Source organism: Saccoglossus kowalevskii, chromosome 12 (assembly GCF_978046115.1).
Source record: "Saccoglossus kowalevskii chromosome 12, keSacKowa6.1, whole genome shotgun sequence".
NCBI lineage: Eukaryota > Metazoa > Hemichordata > Enteropneusta > Harrimaniidae > Saccoglossus > Saccoglossus kowalevskii.
The window spans coordinates 34562955-34581722 of record NC_140652.1 but is presented as its reverse complement, the minus strand read 5'-3'; the positions used below and the strand labels follow the sequence as shown (position 1 = coordinate 34581722).

The 18768-nt window shown below is 36.7% G+C and overlaps 2 protein-coding genes across 2 annotated transcripts; both read left to right on the top strand.

Moving 5' to 3' along the window:
• Positions 1 to 6857: 6857 nt before the first annotated feature.
• On the top strand, positions 6858 to 8786 carry LOC146735756 (uncharacterized). Its single transcript, XM_085506243.1, has 2 exons — positions 6858 to 7402; positions 8217 to 8786. Exons 1-2 carry the CDS (start codon positions 6956 to 6958, stop codon positions 8325 to 8327), a joined length of 558 nt encoding a protein of 185 aa, XP_085362369.1. The 5' UTR covers positions 6858 to 6955; the 3' UTR covers positions 8328 to 8786.
• A 3507-nt stretch (positions 8787 to 12293) lies between these two features.
• Positions 12294 to 17736, top strand: LOC146735755 (neuronal acetylcholine receptor subunit beta-3-like). Its single transcript, XM_085506054.1, has 7 exons — positions 12294 to 12336; positions 12991 to 13133; positions 13305 to 13349; positions 13776 to 13844; positions 15453 to 15562; positions 15986 to 17009; positions 17626 to 17736. Exons 1-7 carry the CDS (start codon positions 12294 to 12296, stop codon positions 17734 to 17736), a joined length of 1545 nt encoding a protein of 514 aa, XP_085362180.1.
• Positions 17737 to 18768: the final 1032 nt, after the last annotated feature.

The window sequence follows — 18768 nt, the reverse complement described above, 5'->3', positions numbered from 1 at the left end:
CACACAAATATACGGTACTAAGCGGCGACAGGAAGTAACTGGAGACCTGGCGGCGTAATTGATATTTACATGCCATTCGCGCCTTCATGTAGTAACTCGGGACAACGGCTATTGTTTGGCAGCCATAAGGCCACGTGACACGGAACTTGTTACGAACTCTGATGGGTCATTTGAGAAAACGACAATGAACTTCAAAAATACTGGACGTACGTAAATTTCACTAGCTGCATTTATAATAAAAAAAGCAAAACAAAGTCAGGGACTGAAATAAAGATTTCCCACTGCGATAAAGACTTTTCGTTTTCGACGTTGTGAATCCTTTCGTTTGTATTATATTCATTAAAGTTATTGTTCATACATGAGTTGTTACTACATAGTAAATAATTTCATTCATTTTTTTTTCGGTCATAATTCAAGACAAATAAACGGCACAATATAGAAAATATGTTAGCTGTAAGGTAAGAATTCAGACTGATATGACTGTTAGGCCGTTAGAATATTGAAACCATTCAGTGACGGATCTAGGGGGGTTCTTAGGGGTCCGGACCCCCACAAAATGTATTCTATTTGTTTTTCGTATAAATATAGAAAAAATCATGAACTTAGTCTAGGGATTTTAAAGTTTGGAACTCCTATAAAAAAATCTGGTATTCACCCTATATACCCCCCATCAAAACCCTGGCTATGGTCACGTGCTACATACGGTAAATGCATCTTCATAATAATTATCGCTGATCGTGTAAGAAGTTTAGGAAATGTGTCTAAAATGCACGTGTCAAAACCGCTCTATGCAGCATCGCAATAATCGATGTGTGCTAATACGTGTGTAATAATAAATTATTTTAGAAGTGGCAGATAAAAAGTGTCTAATTATATTCAATTAAAATTTTAATTCACTTTACCCTAATTCATTACCTCAACAGAGCATAAGTTATCACATATTTTTAAAGCATAATGAGTCCTTAATAAGTCTTTGTCCTGAAATGTGTTTGGCCCATAAGTCAAACTCTTTAAAACTCTCAAACTCTTTAGGCTGTTGGCTTCATGTCGAGTTGTTTAAGTATGCTCTGCTGATGTGACAATGGTAGAGATGGCGATCTGGATCTAGATAGCTGAAATGTTTGAACATGGAATGAAAAGTTGGGATTGTATGTATTTCCGTGGTAGCTGTCATGGGAACTGAATATTATTTAATAATATTTCTTTAAATAAAATATGTGGTCAGTGTTATAAGCACGCACAGTGTTTGTTCATTTTCAATGTTTTCTATACATTAATCTTGTATTTTTTTGGGATACAAGTTTATTTAATATATCAAGTAAAGTAATTTGCATGCTTTCACGACGTTTTCTTCGCTCCACATGGGTTGAAACTGAAATCAAACACTAACACCGTGACGTCGTCTCGAAGTATAATCAGTCGTCTTCAGTGAATCCATGCATGAGAGTGTCTCATGCAAGTCTTGTTACGATGTTTCCTGAAATTCGAAATATTTCCGTTGGAGTGTTACTACTTACGATGACAATGGGGCACTGTCAATCGAACTCTCCTGGTCTTGTAGGTAAGAACATGCGTTAATGTTGACATTGTCTGAATCAACACAGTTTGATATTACTTCACTGAATCCATGTTGTAATATTGAAGGAAACACATGCTTACACAGAGGACGTAAGAAAGTATGATTCGAGACGTTGTGTGTACATTCGACAATTTAATGAGCTGGAATAATTTTATTGAGTTTATATTTGTTGTGTCACAACGTAACTAACATAATTAGATTGCCACTTCCATAACAACCGTAATTATTTAGTGAAATTTGAACCAATATTATGACTTATTTAATGCGACCGTATACCGTAGTGCATAATTACAATTATGAAATCATGTTCACGTAACTATAGAATTGTCGAGTAAAATTATATATCAATCTAGAATAAATAGTACATTAAGTTGTACATTAATTGTCACAAACCATATGTTTTACTCTCATTTGCACGAATGGAATTACTTCCCGACTTGGAAGTATGCAATGCAATTAGAAACCATATGTCTGAGTTATGTTAAATTCTTCCGTTAAATTGGAGCTCCGGTGACAATTTGGCCTCAACATTTAATTATAACAAATAATGAGACAGTGCCATGTGGTATACTCTATTGCGTTGGTGTGAATTTTGTTCTAGGAAGCAAAAGACGAATATTATCAACCGAAGACCGGCTGATGGATTATTTATTTAACAGTGAATACAACTCCTTGACAAGGCCAGTCCGTAATCACAGTGACACAGTGGAGATAAAGTTTTGGTTGGAGTTAACACAACTGATTGATGTGGTGAGTCATCGAACAGTTAACCTATACCATAAGAAAAAGGGTTGACTTGCTTAGACTTGGCCCACATGTCATAAACAGTGCCTTATAATTTATTTAAACAAATAATTGTGTTGTGTACTATACTTTACAGGACGAGAAATCGCAAATGATATCAACAAATGTCTGGATGTATCAGGTATGCTGTATAATAATGAATTGCATGAAATTAATATTTTCATTATAATATACAATTACATGTATTGCTGAGGTATGTCTATTATTTAACAGAACTTATAATATTTGAGAATAGATGAACTGTGAAATCCTATAAGATTCAGTGTAGTCCGTCGGTTTCATATATGTTTGCCCGCCGGAGTATATTTATTTATGTAACACTCTCTACACGTTGAGTACAAAGTAGTTATTCTGGAATGCTCTATATGAATATGTTTTCTTTTTTTCTGAGGTTAGGTCTAACTAACCAGTAAAGTAACCGTGAATGATTGCTGTTGAATGTATGTTTGCTGCAGAATATCCAAAGCTGCTATTTCAAATGTTAACTGTCAGTCCAACACGCTGACGTATTACTATACATAATAATCTATTATAACTTGTGACTAGACGACGTATTGAGTGCACATGAAACGTTTTCGACAATCGTGGACTATCATATGCAATGTCAAAGGCAGTTACCTAAATTGTTTGCGCATATATATTAATTCAGCAAAACTTATTGCAATGTCGGCTACGAATACAGTATGATATTTCATATTAGCAGCTCCGTCTCACTAAAACTATGTCACACATTTCAATTACTATGGGTTCACAGCATGCTTTATTTGGTCTATGATAATTATAACTCAAAGTAAGTGACAGTGAGATATTATGAGGGAGGGTAGCAGTAAGATATTTATTGGGAGAGTGGTAGTAATATATTGCAAGGGAGGGTGGTAGTAAGATATTGTAAAGGAGGATGGTAGTAAGATATTGTTAGGGAGGGTGAAAGTAAGATATTGTAAGGAAGGGTGGTAGTAAGATAGTGTAAGGGAGGGTGGTAGTAAGATATTGTAAGGGAGGATGGTAGTAAGATATTGTAAAGGAGGATGGTAGTAAGATATTGTTAGGGAGGGTAAAAGTAAGATATTGTAAGGAAGGGTGGTAGTAAGATAGTGTAAGGGAGGGTGGTAGTAAGATATTGTAAGGGAGGTTGGTAGTAAGATATTGTAAGGGAGGATGGTAGTAAGATATTGTAAGGGAGGGTGGTAGTAAGATATTGTAAGGGAGGGTGATAGTAAGATATTGTAAAGGAGGATGGTAGTAAGATATTGTTAGGGAGGGTGAAAGTAAGATATTGTAAGGAAGGGTGGTAGTAAGATAGTGTAAGGGAGGGTGGTAGTAAGATATTGTAAGGGAGGGTGGTAGTAAGATATTGTAAGGGAGGTTGGTAGTAAGATATTGCAAGGGAGGGTGGTAGTAAGATATTGTAAGGGAGGGTGGCATTAAGATATTGCAAGGGAGGGTGGTAGTAAGATATTGTAAGGGAGGGTGGTAGTAATATATTGTAAGGGAGGATGGTAGTAAGATATTGTAAAGGAGGATGGTAGTAAGATATTGTAAGGGAGGGTGGTAGTAAGATATTGTAAGGGAGGGTGGTAGTAAGATATTGTAAGGGAGGGTGGTAGTAAGATATTGTAAGGGAGGGTGGTAGAAAGATATTGTAAGGGAGGGTGGTAGTAAGATATTGTAAGGGAGGGTGGTAGTGAGATATTGCAAGGGAGGGTGGTAGTAAGATATTGTAAGGGAGGGTGGTAGTAAGATATTGTAAGGGAGGGTGGTAGTGAGATATTGCAAGGGAGGGTGGTAGTAAGATATTGTAAGGGAGGGTGGTAGTAATATATTGTAAGGGAGGATGGTAGTAAGATATTGTAAAGGAGGGTGGTAGTAAGATATTGTAAGGGAGGGTGGTAGTAAGATATTGTAAGGGAGGGTGGTAGTAATATATTGTAAGGGAGGATGGTAGTAAGATATTGTAAAGGAGGGTGGTAGTAAGATATTGTATGGGAGGGTGGTAGTAAGATATTGTAAGGGAGGATGGTAGTAAGATATAGTAAGAGAGGCAAAACATCATGTATGCTTTCACTGAAGGTGAAGGTGAATCATTGTACAGTTTTAGTGTTTGTCTGCAATTCTAATTACTTCTAAGGTGGTATACATGGTTAATGTATATAAAACACGGAAAAATAAAACAACACTGTGCGCGGTTTTAATCTACGAGCAAAATATCACACTGTAACCAATGTCTGTATCATAGAACGTGACATACTCGGCACGTTAGTAGGCGTGTATTTTTGTTGATCTCTAGTGTGCATGGTGTTTGTGTATGGGGGCTGAGTACGAAAAACATTCCATATAAATCCTAAGTAGGTCACGTGTTCATTGTTCTGTCTATATTAGTTTGTTTATGTAACCAGTCTATATAGGGTATCAAATCTACACTAACCATACATTTCATTTATAACATTATTATACTATACTATACTATACGACAGGCGTGATATATTTTCATGTTTGTGTGTACGTATGTCGCATGGTGTGTATGTATACAACGACATTCACAGTTTTCATGAGTTTGTCGGCAATGTGTTATTCTCTATGAATTGAGCCACTGAACTCTCTTTTGGTGCAGTTGTCGGGTCATTCAGCATTACACCATCATCTTGTCTGTTCTTTGTTTCGCTAATATTAACTGACAGTACGCAATATTTTACATCTCATTGCATAGTCATGGACTTGAGTTACCATGACAGGTACATACCCCTGATGAACAAGTAGTAAGAGAATGTACAGATGGAAGTGGTATGATATTGTCAAGTGTGAAAGTGTTTTTGAGAATCTAGTTAGAAATACAATTACCAAGTGAATCATCGAACTGTACTCAGTGCATGTATTCCGTTCCCTGTCTCACTAAATGCTCCATGACAGCCATATATTGGTTTTATTGATTTTTATAATGTTGTTTTCAGATAATCATAACTTTATTTCTTCTTTATAAACATAACCATTCTTTATAAAAATAACAATAACGCTTTTTATAACATATTGTTGCATTCCTGAACATATACGCTGTATTGATATGCAAATAACGCTGTCAGTAGTTGTCTAAGGCTTCAACTTATACCTGGTTTTAATTATTTCATTGAATATTTTGGAATGGCGAGTAATGCAAAGGTAACAAAAATGTGAATTGACATGTTAACAATATATATATATATATATATATATATATATATATATATATATATATATATATATATATATATATTCATAGGCTTGGCAGGATTGGAGGCTATCTTGGGACACAAATGATTTTGATGGATTGAACTCTCTGCGCGTTCCAGCTGAACATGTTTGGAGACCGGATACAGCCTTGCTTACAAGGTAGTAATTATTACATATGTACTGCAGTTTATTTTGATTCGTCCCTGAAATCAAAATCGGTATTTCCACAACCCATATGCAAATGAGGTCTGAGAGCAAACAAAGTAGTCCCTTCAGGAGTACAGTTTTTCGCAATAAACAATATTTAGAAATACGATATTTTCCCCTTGGGGTACATGAATATACTTGTCGGGTGAAATGACATTTTAACAACAGTAATGGTATTTTTAGGCAGTCACTTATTTTGGCCCAAACTAATTTGCATATCACCCCTGCAATAATGTTTCCGGTATTTTCACGGTCGATATGCAAATGAACATGGTATTTTCATTGGCTACCGAACTATTTTTATTTTGTAAACACATTTTCGTCTGCTATTTTTATCCAGTTCAATAAATAATTATAAGTTGCCACACCGTAGTGGCATAAAAATATCGCAAATAATAAAGACATGACCATTACTGATAAATAGTTTCAATGATTTGCCCTGTCCTAATACATATATAACATGTTTCCAGGTGAAAATTCCTGCATGACCATCAAGCTACGTTTGAAAAACTGTATTAAGCGACCCTAATTAATAGGACGTCGCATTTATAATTGTAATATGTTGTATATATCTCTCTTAACAGTAATGATAACGAGATGCCTGGTTTTCCATTAGTACATATCGATTTATTGATGATTAATCTTTACGCTGATGGATCAATATTGAAAGTAGTTCCAGGTGTACTGTACACGCCTTGTATAATGGATATCAAGTACTTCCCGGTGGATAGTCAGCAGTGTCACATGGAATTTGAGTCCTGGTCATACTCGAGTGATCTCTTGACACTAATTCCTAGATTTGACGAAGTACATTTGACGAAATACATACCCAACCTTGAGTGGAACGTTGTATCTTCACCTATTACTTCCATAGTGCGAAATTTTAATGGTGTTCACGGTGAAGAGACGTTCATGAGTATTCTTGTTACTCTAAACATACAGCGAATGCCTCTGTATTACGTTGTCAATTTGATTGTTCCTTGTGTTATGGTATGTCTTCTAACATTTGTTGTTTTCTGTCTACCGTCTCAATGTACTGAGAAGTTAAGTCTAAGCATCTCACTACTTCTAACATTGTATGTCTTCAACCTTCTTGTCAGTGACCTGTTGCCTCCTACCTCGACCCAACTGCCGGTGATTACTGTCTACTTTCTGTTTAGTATGGTGTTAATAGGTGCTTCTGTTGCTCTGACAACATATGTTTCCCAGTTATGCCCAATGAGCGAGTTTACTATCACGCCAGTTCCATCATCAGTGAGAAAAATCTTTCTAGGGAAAATAGAAACTATTTTAATGTGTAAGACGTGGAAAGACAAACAACATGATTTCACCTGTGTATCTACGTCAACGACCACAGTTCATGACAATAGCATGTATCGTATGTCCGGATCTCCACTGTTGCACGAGCATGGTGTTGGAATAGACCCACCAAACACTGTAACATACCCAGCAGGCGACGCCCATAGAATGCAGCAACGGTATCATCCATCCAATGATTCAATCCATTCCCAGAGTTCTTGTCAGAAGATCGAACTGATGATGGAGCGACTGCTGGTGACACTCGACAAAATAGTAAATCGCTTCGTACCTTCAAAATATAATAATCAGGTAAGATATTATATCTGCGATTATTTTGTTTAAGTAACATTGTGCGAATGTCAAATAAAGTAAATAACGTAATTCGATTCCACGATCACTCTTCCATTATATTAATGCAGAATTGGCGCTGTCACACCCTTCTAGTCACCCTCAATGATTTAAAATACTTCTCCCCTAATATTTAGTGGCGATTATAATTTTGCATATTATACTATGATACGTCAGATCTTAAACATCATAAATAGATTTTGCAATTAAGAATGACACACTGGCCGTGATTAAGATAGACGGAGATGTGCACAAGCAATATTTAATGATACTATAAAGGATTCAAACATTATGTTTCGATCGACTAAATCGTAGCGTAGCGTCGGGAACAATGTCAACATGAACTACGTGCGTTGACAAACACACTATTTTCTTAATATTTTAACTGACTGTTGCGTGGAAAATTGACCTAATCTATTACTTTCAGTGTTTGCTGCCAGACACTTTCAGTCAAGTATTAAAATTTGCATCAGAGAATAGCCGAGCAGAAATCTCCTCGCTTATACGAAGTTGCGTGATGTAGCCAGTTAGTTAGAATATACGAAAATTTGTTTCCAAAAGATAATGATAAAAGAGTAGTTGTTGATTAGTTTAAGTTGGTCAGCTGTTAAGGTCGAGCGGTCAAACGAAATTCAATAACGTTTTAATGGTGCATGCTTTCTAAATTGAATAGTTATTATATAAAATACTGTATTCTGAAACTCATGAGGCTGCAGTAGAAAATGTTTAATAACAATAAATTATCATTGATGTTACCAATATGTTTGTGTTTTAGATTCACAAAGATTGGCTGAGATTGGCAGCAGTTATCGACAGAATTCTGCTCATAACCTTTGCCATTATCAACATCGCTGGAGCCGCAATTATACTTCCTCAAATCACGTAAATGGATAATTACCATTTTACCATCGCCATGCTTTTTTGTTTGCCTGTCGCTAAAAAGTTATGAATAGATTCTTGTGAAATTTAGATAGTGGCAGTAATGTGGATCTGGTTGCCTTGGAAGCAAAAATATTTCAATGAAAATTCATTGCAAGATGAATCAAAACGTGAGTGACGAGTTTATTTAATTTGCTGGAGGGCGCCAGACATAAGTGTTTATATTTTAGGAGAGATATGAAACCAGTTGCTATGGAGAGAATAATTACTTGAACTATTCTTCACTGCTGCGTTAAACGTTCAGGATATACAGACCTGCCAGAAAGCATTTACGCACCTGTCATTTGGTCGTTTTCGTAATTAAAAATAACAGTTCCGGGTAATATTATGTGTTGTCTTTAAAATATACTAAATTTAAGAAGAACTAGTGCATTTTAGTCAAAATAAAATGGTTGATTTGGGTTTAGTTTTTTGTATGAAGACGTTTTTTCAGTGTGCAAAAATCCCCATGGTTAACTCTATGGGAGCTAGCTAATTTCCATATCATTTGCATCTCATCAAAATTTCGCGCCATGAAACATGTGCGAGAGTCGTGTCCTTTCTCATGCAAATTTGAACCTGGGAAGCTGAAATTATTTCAACACGCGCTTCTGGGCGGGAATACCTGTCAGTTGTAGTTCATGAATATTCCTATCGAGGTCATAGTGTCAGATACGTAATTTTTATTTACAAACATTGAGCCATGCCGAAAGTTAAGGAATTGTCAGAATTTATCAAAGGGAACATTGCAAGAAGACTGGGAATTTCTGAAGGCTCCATACGTTTTAACCTGCGGAAACTTCCGCGAGGTAGTATGGGCAATCGTCGTCGATCATGTCGACCAAGGCGTACAACACAACGCGAAGACCGGCTACTCATTAGGTCTAGTTTAGCGAATCGGTTTCACACCACCCGTGATTTGCGTGCCAATTTTAATCAACTCACTGGGAAAAGATTAAGTTTGAGCACAATAAAATCAAGACTATATAAGGATGGTAATCTTCGAGACTGTGTTGCTAAAAAGAATACAAAACTACAACCTCGACACATCGCAGCGCGGTTGCAATTTGCCAAACACATCGACTAGACTCGGGCGCAGTGGGCTCAAGTTGTCTTGTCGGACAAATCCAAGTTTACGGTGTTTCGTAGCCGTGCAAGACTATTTGTACGTTGGAGACCAGGTGAAGAGTACGAACTGAAATGCATTGAACCTACAATAAAATTGGTGGCGTTGGAAACGCAAAGGCTCATGGGTAGACGCTTGTTTGTAAACAATGACACACTATGGCCATCTGACGCATGCGCAGGTGACGACTCCCCGTTTTAAAATCAGTGCTAGTTATAAGGCAAGTCGTCCGGTGTTTACAGCTTGAATGCTCAAGGAGAATGTTCAGGCAAAGCACTCAACTATCATCTTGAAGTATTTCATTAGGACTATGTGTATGTGATTATGCTCTCTCAGTTTAGAATTTGTTTACCAACAGCCAATCATATTGCTTTTTTCATCAACACGCTTGGCCAAGCTATCAAAATCCTCGGGGCGGAGCTAAGTCACAAGACGCTCTACGTTGCTATTAAAGACGCGCACCACACTACCATGTATTTCTATGGGCTGTGCGCGAAGTAATCCTAAACAACCAAATTGAAATATGTTGCATATGTTGGGGTAATTTTGTTACACTTCTTAGTGGGTGTCAACAACCACCCCAAAGTATCATTTTCTGAGAGTTTTTGTTCTTTGTTTTCATCATCATGGTTGCCAGGCGATGTAAATGCCCGCTCCGAAAATAAATTAGCGTGGTAACAGTGTTGTCTCCACTGTCGAGTATTATAGAAGAGTAGGTGTTAAACCTCAAAGCACATGATGTCACTGCAACACATATAGGCGAACAAGCGCCAAGCGCTTTTTGGCAGTCATTGTAACAAAGCTTTCTATTTGTCGGTAAACTTTCTATCGCGGAACCACATGACATACAAGGTTTTGTATAGGTTAGATTACGATCCGAGGTGACTATGAGAATTTGAATGAGGCCCGAGTTCTAATTCTCCTAGTCACTGAGGGACGTGATCTAACCGACTTAGCACTCACTGGCCAATCAGGCCGAGAAAAGATTTGTATTAGCCAATCAAATGATGACATTTTGACAGCAATCAAACTTGTGAAATAACATTTTAGTACATTATGTTACATTTTGTCAAAATGTTGCAACATGGCTGTCAGTAGTGTCAGTTGAATCTTACGTAACTCAAAGGATACTTTGTATCTCATCTTGGTGTTATAAATAAATTGTTGCAATGAAAATCCTTTGTTTTCTTGCGTTTTTTCAGTCGTGATCTAAGTGAATTCGTGGTGAAATAGAATCACACGTTACCGCGACTCTGACTTGTCAAGGACTGTTGGCCTTGTGTTAAGAATAGAGTTACCACACGAGGTTGTAGTAGGAGGAATGTCCGAACGGAACAACACCGTGCAAGCGGACGATGGATGTTCACAGCGTCAAAGCAACGTGACAGAAAGTAATTACGGCCAGCAATTTTATGAAATCGACGCTTCGATAAATAAGCAAACACGCTATTTAGATGACATTAAAAAATATGACAGCAGAAACCTATAAACTACGATGTCTTTAAAATGTACAAACGTACGAGCGTTCATTTTTTTATTTAAGTTTTTCTATTTTTCATGCGTTCTCACCATTAAAAATGTTGAAATCTTTACTCTCTGAAACGCTATTTCCTGCTTTTTGAGGGGCAAATTTTGCTGACACAAAGGGTTTCAGTTTGAATTGCGAGGGGGCGTCCCCCCCCCCCTGTTCCACCGACACTGGTGTCAGCTCATGAACATTTTTGCATAAATTTGCATATTGCGCGGAGCTCCAGGGAGTTCCCGGTGGACAAAGCAGCTCCTCGGATACCGGGCCGGAAACCGCTGGTTTTATTTGATCACTTCCCTCAGTGTACACTATATGTATATATCTCAAAAACAAATAAATAACGCGTCTAGTACGCTTATTAGTACTTGAATAATGTATATCAGAGCACAAAATAAATATATAAACATAAATATAACTACTGTCTACAATCATTTATTTATTTATTTCACACGGAGTCTCATCGGCTGCATATAATTATAATGGTCTGCGTTGTGAGGATTGGTCGACCAGTACCACGTGCTGTCCAGATATGAGATAATACTGGGAAGTGAGGGTCAATGTTACGAGAAACCATTTTTTTTTATTTTAATGGTGGTGTCTTCTAAAAATGGCTCTCCTACTGTAACAGCGTCGTATGGAAAAGTCATTACTGTTTAAATGAGATGACACGGACGGGAATGTAGACTACATCGCCCTCATTATTATACCCTGCCTTGTTATGACGCAGTAGCAGGCAACATGTCTTCTTCCCTAAGTAGTCCTTGGTAATTTCACAGCATGACAATGACACTTTTACATAGTTTTCTTGTCGTTTAACAATCTAAAATAAACTTTACAAACACTATTTTAACAGAACCACAAGAAGAACCAAAACATAAATCTGTTAGTGGTCATTTCTCAGACACTTAACAGTAAGTCACCCAAGTACTATGCATCTTTGGTTATATCAATTTATGTTTCTAGCATAAGAGACACTCACTTTTATGAATTTAATCTCAGTTTAAAACAAACCTGAAGGACATCACTGCATAATACAAACTGCTATGTACAACCGTATTGCGTTTTTTGAATATTAAGCGGCATCAAAAAAGATTGATGCTCTCATGATGTTTCTTTCACTCCACATGGGTTGAAATTTGAATCGCTGACAAACACCGTGACGACGCCTCAAAATATAGTCAGTCGCCTTCAGTGAATGCACGCATGATAGTGTCTCATACAAGTCGATTACGATGTTTCTTGAAATTCGACATATGTCCGTCGGAGTGTTAATACTTACGATGACAATGGGGCACTGCCAATCGAACTCTCCTGGTCTTGCCGGTAAGAACATGCGTTAATATTGACATTGTTTGAAATAGCATAGTTCTGTCTCACATCACTGTACTCGTAATGTAATGTCCGTATTGGAGGAAACAAATACTTACACAGATGATGTAGGAAAGTACAAGCGTGATTCGAGACATGTTTGTAAATTGGACAATTTAATGAGTTGAAATAATTTTTAATGAGTTTTTATGTTTCATGTTGTGTCACTACGTTTAATTGTAATTAGATCGCCTCATTTTATACTAACTGTATATGTTCAGTTTCGTAACACATTCCTGTGCCAAGGCAGACATATTTAGTCTGACAGACGTTTTTAATTACAGAGAGGAAGTCATATTTATTCACCATCAAAATTGATGGGTAAAATTATATACTGTTGTTGAAGGGTTAAGTACACTTCATAAGTGAAGCCATCTAGCTTCCTTGTCACATATGAAAAACGTTAAGCGCAAGTATTACACGCGTTGTAAATAAGTGAAAGCAGTGCAAAATATGTGAGATGAACACAAACCAATTCTTTTTTCTCACTAATTCGCATTTTTCTAGAAAGGTTAGTTTGTCTTGTGATTTTGTAATATCGCAATTCACGAGACGTGCACAATTCACTAGCATACCCTTATTTTATGTGATGTTATCGTTGTTTTTTAGAAAACAAGTTATTATCAGGCGAAGACCGTTTGTTAGATTATTTATTTACTAGTGAATACAACTCCTTGACAAGGCCAGTCCGTAATTACAGTGATACAGTGGAAGTGAAGTTCTGGTTGGAGTTAACACAACTGATTGACGTGGTTAGTAATCGAATGACTAAACTATTGTTATACACGTAAATCAGACTTCGTATGCTCCATCATGATCTGTGCAAATAACAGAGGGAAAGAAAAAAGTTGACTAGTCATACGTTAATTATTGTCCTACACTTTATTTAAACAAATAACTGTGTTGTGTACTTCACATTACAGGACGAGAAGTCCCAAATGATATCAACAAATGTTTGGATGTATCAGGTATGTTCTGCAATATATATAATGCACATAATTTACATAATGCTTAGTTATGTCATGTCATTCAATTGACAGGGTGTATAGCAGTGAGGTAAATTGTTTGGGATTGGGAATATAAAGTATTTCAGCAAAAATTTTGTTTTGGCGAGTACAGTATGATATATCATGTCTTCAGCTACATCTCACTAAAGCTATGTCACGCATCTTCCAATCACCATTGTTGAACAGCATGCTTTATTTGGTCTGTGATAATTAACAGCGTTACTTGGGTCGCAATGCAGATTGTACGCCGTGGACACCATGCGTCAAACACGCACTTCTAGTTTTATTGGGCCTGAGAATGCAGAGTGAGTTGAATAGTTGCTTACTGTGAGCGAATCTGTCATTGACATTGGTTATGCAAACCAGCTTGTTTTGTTGTATATACAGAGGAATGAGAGTGGTGTAATAGGTGCTGACCTATGTCCAGAGGTGGCGCCACGAAACTGTATGAAATATGTGAGTGAATTATTAGTGGATTATATGGGAATGTGGCTTTAAGGAAATAGTTCCGTATTTTAGCAACCAGGTCAATAAGTGGAGTAATATTTAACGTGGGGTTTTCCAGGAGAATTACTTATCAATAGTTTAACCTAGATATGTAGTGAAACCTACTTCTTTCATTATATTATCATTGAAGTGTAAGCGCGGATTATTGGTCAGTTTTGTGTGGGTTGAAGAAAATATTATATAGTGTTTTATTCATTAATAATTGTGAGTTTGTTAGCAATGAACCAATTACTTAAACCTCTGAGATTAGCTTCCATGTCATGAGTACGAACGATTTTATTTATAAAAAGGAAAAAAGATTTGAGTCAGGCAAATAGTTTGAAATTTAAGAATTGGAAAGAAGAAGGAATGTCATTGATATATATTCAGGAAAAGAACAGGTGCAAGTATAGAATTGTGGGGTACACCATAAGTGATTGGATGAGTGTCAGAATTATTACCATATGCTTCAACAATTGTTAACAATTTGAAAGGTAACTTTGAACTTTGAGTGAACACCATATAAATATTAATTCCTTATAACAAATTACGTGTTGCATGTCAGATTCATCATCACATCATAAACTGATAAGAGGCCACATTTATAAGTCGTATTTATAGGCCACAGTTCATTTAACACCACATCCATATCGTCCTACGTGGCCCCAGTTGTTGCCTCTAATGGTATACAGGACTTCCCATTAATTGGGTGAGTGTTCGGGTGGTGAATGTACTGGTGTTGTGAACGAATTGATGACAGACACAATATACTGTCTGACGTCATCGGTGGTAATTAGGTTCAACCCCGTGTTTCCACGGTGATTCTACTCAATATTTTGATTGACGAGGGGCGCCCATGCTTTGAGCGGACCTGAAATACAGTGCGCGAGTCCCCGTACTACCCCAGACAAACCCGGTGTTTAACGTCAAAGCCAAGTGAAAGGGAAGCATGTGTTGCTAAGTTAGATTTTCGAATAAACTATGGTTTCAGTGTATGTGTAAGATTGTGTATTTCTCTCTCTATTTATATATGCATATAATTGCATTGAACAATGTTAGTGTCCTTCAATTTAAATTACCATTATGTTACACGAATGGTGTAATATTTAACTGGTTAACAACCCGTGCACGAGGTGGTAAAATTATTGAATATTATGATAATATTTGAGCCTACTCCGAGACGCCGTGACAATAAGGTTGGTTGCTAAGATATTGTAAGAGAGGGTGGTAGTAAGATATTGTAAGAGAGGGTGGTAGTTAGACATTGTAGGGAAGGGTGGTAGTAAGATATTGTAAGGGAAGGTGATAGTAAAAAAATAAGATAATATGAGAGAGGATGTAGTTATTGAAGGGATCAGTGGCGAAGGAAGGGGGTGGCAGAGTGGGCGGTAATCTTTGAGATACATGCAATGTAGCCAGTAGTTATATGTATTTGCTTGTACCAATGTAAAACCTGCAATATAAGATTAAATAAACGAGTGTAGTAATTGACGTTTATTTCTCGTATGTAAAATACTACACTAGTTTAATAAGTCTAATATTGTAGGTTCACTTGTAAGATATCCTGTATATATTTAGACTTGGAAAGATTGGAGGCTGTTTTGGAATCCAACTGATTTTGAGGGTCTGAACTCGCTTCCTGTTCCAGCTGAGTATGTGTGGACACCGGATACAGCCCTGCTCACAAGGTATAGTACTTCGCATCGGCATTCAAGTTTAGATGTTTACGTGGGTTCAAATTGTGATATGTTCGCTTCAAAGATTTCATAGAGTAATAATGTTTTTTGTATACTAGCTAGGAATGTGATAGATTAATTTCCATGTTAAATATTCCCCTAACACGCATCGCCAAACGTTTTTCATCATGAATTGATTTGAAATTTCACATAGCGTTTGTAAATGTGGCAGCTTGAATATTCTCAAAATATGATATGATCACCTACCTACAGATGTACACATTCATTTACCGGAGAAGAATAGAACGAATTTTCACTGCCTAATTTAATATATCAATTCTGTCTCGTTTAAATAACATGATAGTTTAAGTTGCAAAGTATCCATCAAAATATTCTACCTCACTATCATCATGATGCATATATCTCTCTTAACAGCAATGATAACGAGATGCCTGGTTTTCCATTGGTACATATCGATTTATTGATGATTAATCTTTACGCTGATGGATCAATATTGAAAGTAGTTCCAGGTGTACTGTACACGCCTTGTATAATGGATATCAAGTACTTCCCGGTGGATAGTCAGCAGTGTCACATGGAATTTGAGTCCTGGTCATACTCGAGTGATCTCTTGACACTAATTCCTAGATTTGACGAAGTACATTTGACGAAATACATACCCAACCTTGAGTGGAACGTTGTATCTTCACCTATTACTTCCATAGTGCGAAATTTTACCGGTGTTCATGGCGAAGAGACGTTCATGAGTATTCTTGTTACTCTAAACATACAGCGAATGCCTCTTTATTATGTTGTCAATTTGATTGTTCCTTGTGTTATGGTATGTCTTCTAACATTTGTTGTTTTCTGTCTACCGTCTCAATGTACTGAGAAGTTAAGTCTAAGCATCTCACTACTTCTAACATTGTATGTCTTCAACCTTCTTGTCAGTGACCTGTTGCCTCCTACCTCGACCCAACTGCCGATGATTACTGTCTACTTTCTGTTTAGTATGGTGTTAATAGGTGCTTCTGTTGCTCTGACAACATATGTTTCCCAGTTATGCCCAATGAGCGAGTTTACTATCACGCCAGTTCCATCATCAGTGAGAAAAATCTTTCTCGGAAAAATAGAAACTATTTTAATGTGTAAGACGACGAAAAAAAAGCAAAGTGATTTCACCGGTGTATCTATTTCAACGACTACAGTTCATGAGGATATGCATTGTAATTCAACAAGCTCTTCCTTTCATCAACCACTGTCACACTCGTACGAGCCAGGTGCTGAAATAGATTCAGCAATATGCGACGCCCACAGAATGCAGCAACTGTACCATCCTTTCAATGATTCCAATAATTCGAATGATTCTTGCCAGATGATCGAAGTTATGCTGGGACAAATGCTGATGACACTCGACAAAATAGTGAATCGTTTTGTACCTACTAAATATAATAATGAGGTAAGTTATTATAACGGGTCACCTGTAATCGGTAGAGCCAGCGCGGCAACATTCTCTATGATTTGTACTATTGAAATACTTTGTGCAATATGTAATCAGAACATAAAATTTAACTCGAAGTCTGAGTAAAAAAAAAAATTATTGGGAATTAATAATGCTGTCAAATTTTGTTTGTGTACTCATCATCACCATCACCTGGAAATTAACATGTAGATTTATTTTGTTCCATTTACTCAAAGACACAGCTAGAGGCTTAGTATATCTAAGAATCGTTTAGTATGGTTGTAAATACATTTTGGTATACGCTATAATTTCAAAATATTTCTATTCAGAAACATGAAGGAAAGAGAAAACATTCAAAGAAATTGAATGTTCTCAGAATAGTCACATATGGTTGTATAATGTTGACATTTACAAAGAGGTTATCAACTAATCTATCCTGCTCGAGTAAAATCTACGTTCAGATGATAGTATAACTTTACGTACACTGGTTATAGAATAAAATGTGACACCCAGCCCAAAGTTATGAAATTACATGGCAACGGCAAGTGATGTGCGAGGCGTGAATGAAAGCATGAAAAAGCTATAATATTAACTCAATATGTTTGTGTTTTAGACTCACAGGGATTGGCTGAGATTGGCAGCAGTTATCGATAGAATTCTCCTCATAACCTTTGCCATTATCAACATCGCTGGAGCAGCAGTTATACTTCCTCAAATCACATGAACAAACTATATACATATTGATACTTATCTACAACAAAAATTTCCAATAGCAACTGTTTTATCACATGTCCCACACAACATATCTGTCACATTCTTAGTTGTATACTTTGAGTTTCATATTAAGTGTATTTTCCTTCACTGACATCACCGTGTGTAGTAATACGCTTGTAATTTTATTTCATTTTGTGTTTTTGAACATGTAAATTACTTGCGATAGACCAATTTATCAATAGATATGTTATAACTATTTACGTAAGTTCTTAGCTGCTGTCGGCCACATATAATTACGCTTGTCCTCATACTTCAACTGTAAAGAGTGCCGGCATTTCTGATCGTCCGAAATTGACATATCTCCCAATCCTGATGATCGACCTAACTTGACAGTGACAATCACACTACAAATAAAACCTATAGACTGTATCCTTTCAAAAGGATGCATGTGAACAATTTTCAACAAATTAACTAATTCCTCTTAGATTTAGAGAGGGTAAAATTTAATTCACTGCAATAGATAAAATTAAATCATCTCAATGGTAGTTATTAATAACTAAGTATTTTAAGCCCGGAACAAAGGCACTATTATTCCATATTACCACTTGCGAAAGTTAAAATTCTTAGCGTCCCATATTTGCAGTTATTTGACAAGTTCGATGTCCATGTACGAGCAAGCAGCAAGTTTGTTGTTCATGTGCATGAAAACGCCATCATCATTCATCCGAGCGAGCGAGTGTTGTAAACAAGTTCCATTTACGAGCAAGTCTGTACAAGTTTGAAGTCCATGCACAGTTACTTCCATTACATAAAAAAGCCAAAGTGTTATTTCGCCCTCTGGCGTCACGATGAAAACACATCCAATAGAGTTTTCTGCTTTATTAATTTGTCATGTGTTTTTTTAATATGAGAAGATTTTCGAATAGCATCATGAACTTGGAATATTCGAAGTTTTGTGATTTGACAATACCATAGAAACGCTGCGCTGTAATTTAAACTGTCACTCTTACAACCTATCTTATGGTAAACGCACATACGCTAC

Bases quoted from the DNA above. Each gene is read 5' to 3' on its own strand.
- LOC146735755 (XM_085506054.1), top strand. From the start codon at position 12,294: ATGACAATGGGGCACTGCCAATCGAACTCTCCTGGTCTTGCCG. The intron at 12,337-12,990 runs GTAAGAACATGC...GTTGTTTTTTAG, and splicing joins GAACTCTCCTGGTCTTGCCG to AAAACAAGTTATTATCAGGC. The intron at 13,350-13,775 runs GTATGTTCTGCA...TTGTATATACAG, and splicing joins CAAATGTTTGGATGTATCAG to AGGAATGAGAGTGGTGTAAT.
- LOC146735756 (XM_085506243.1), top strand. From the start codon at position 6,956: ATGGTGTTAATAGGTGCTTCTGTTGCTCTGACAACATATGTTTCCCAG. The intron at 7,403-8,216 runs GTAAGATATTAT...TTTGTGTTTTAG, and splicing joins CTTCAAAATATAATAATCAG to ATTCACAAAGATTGGCTGAG.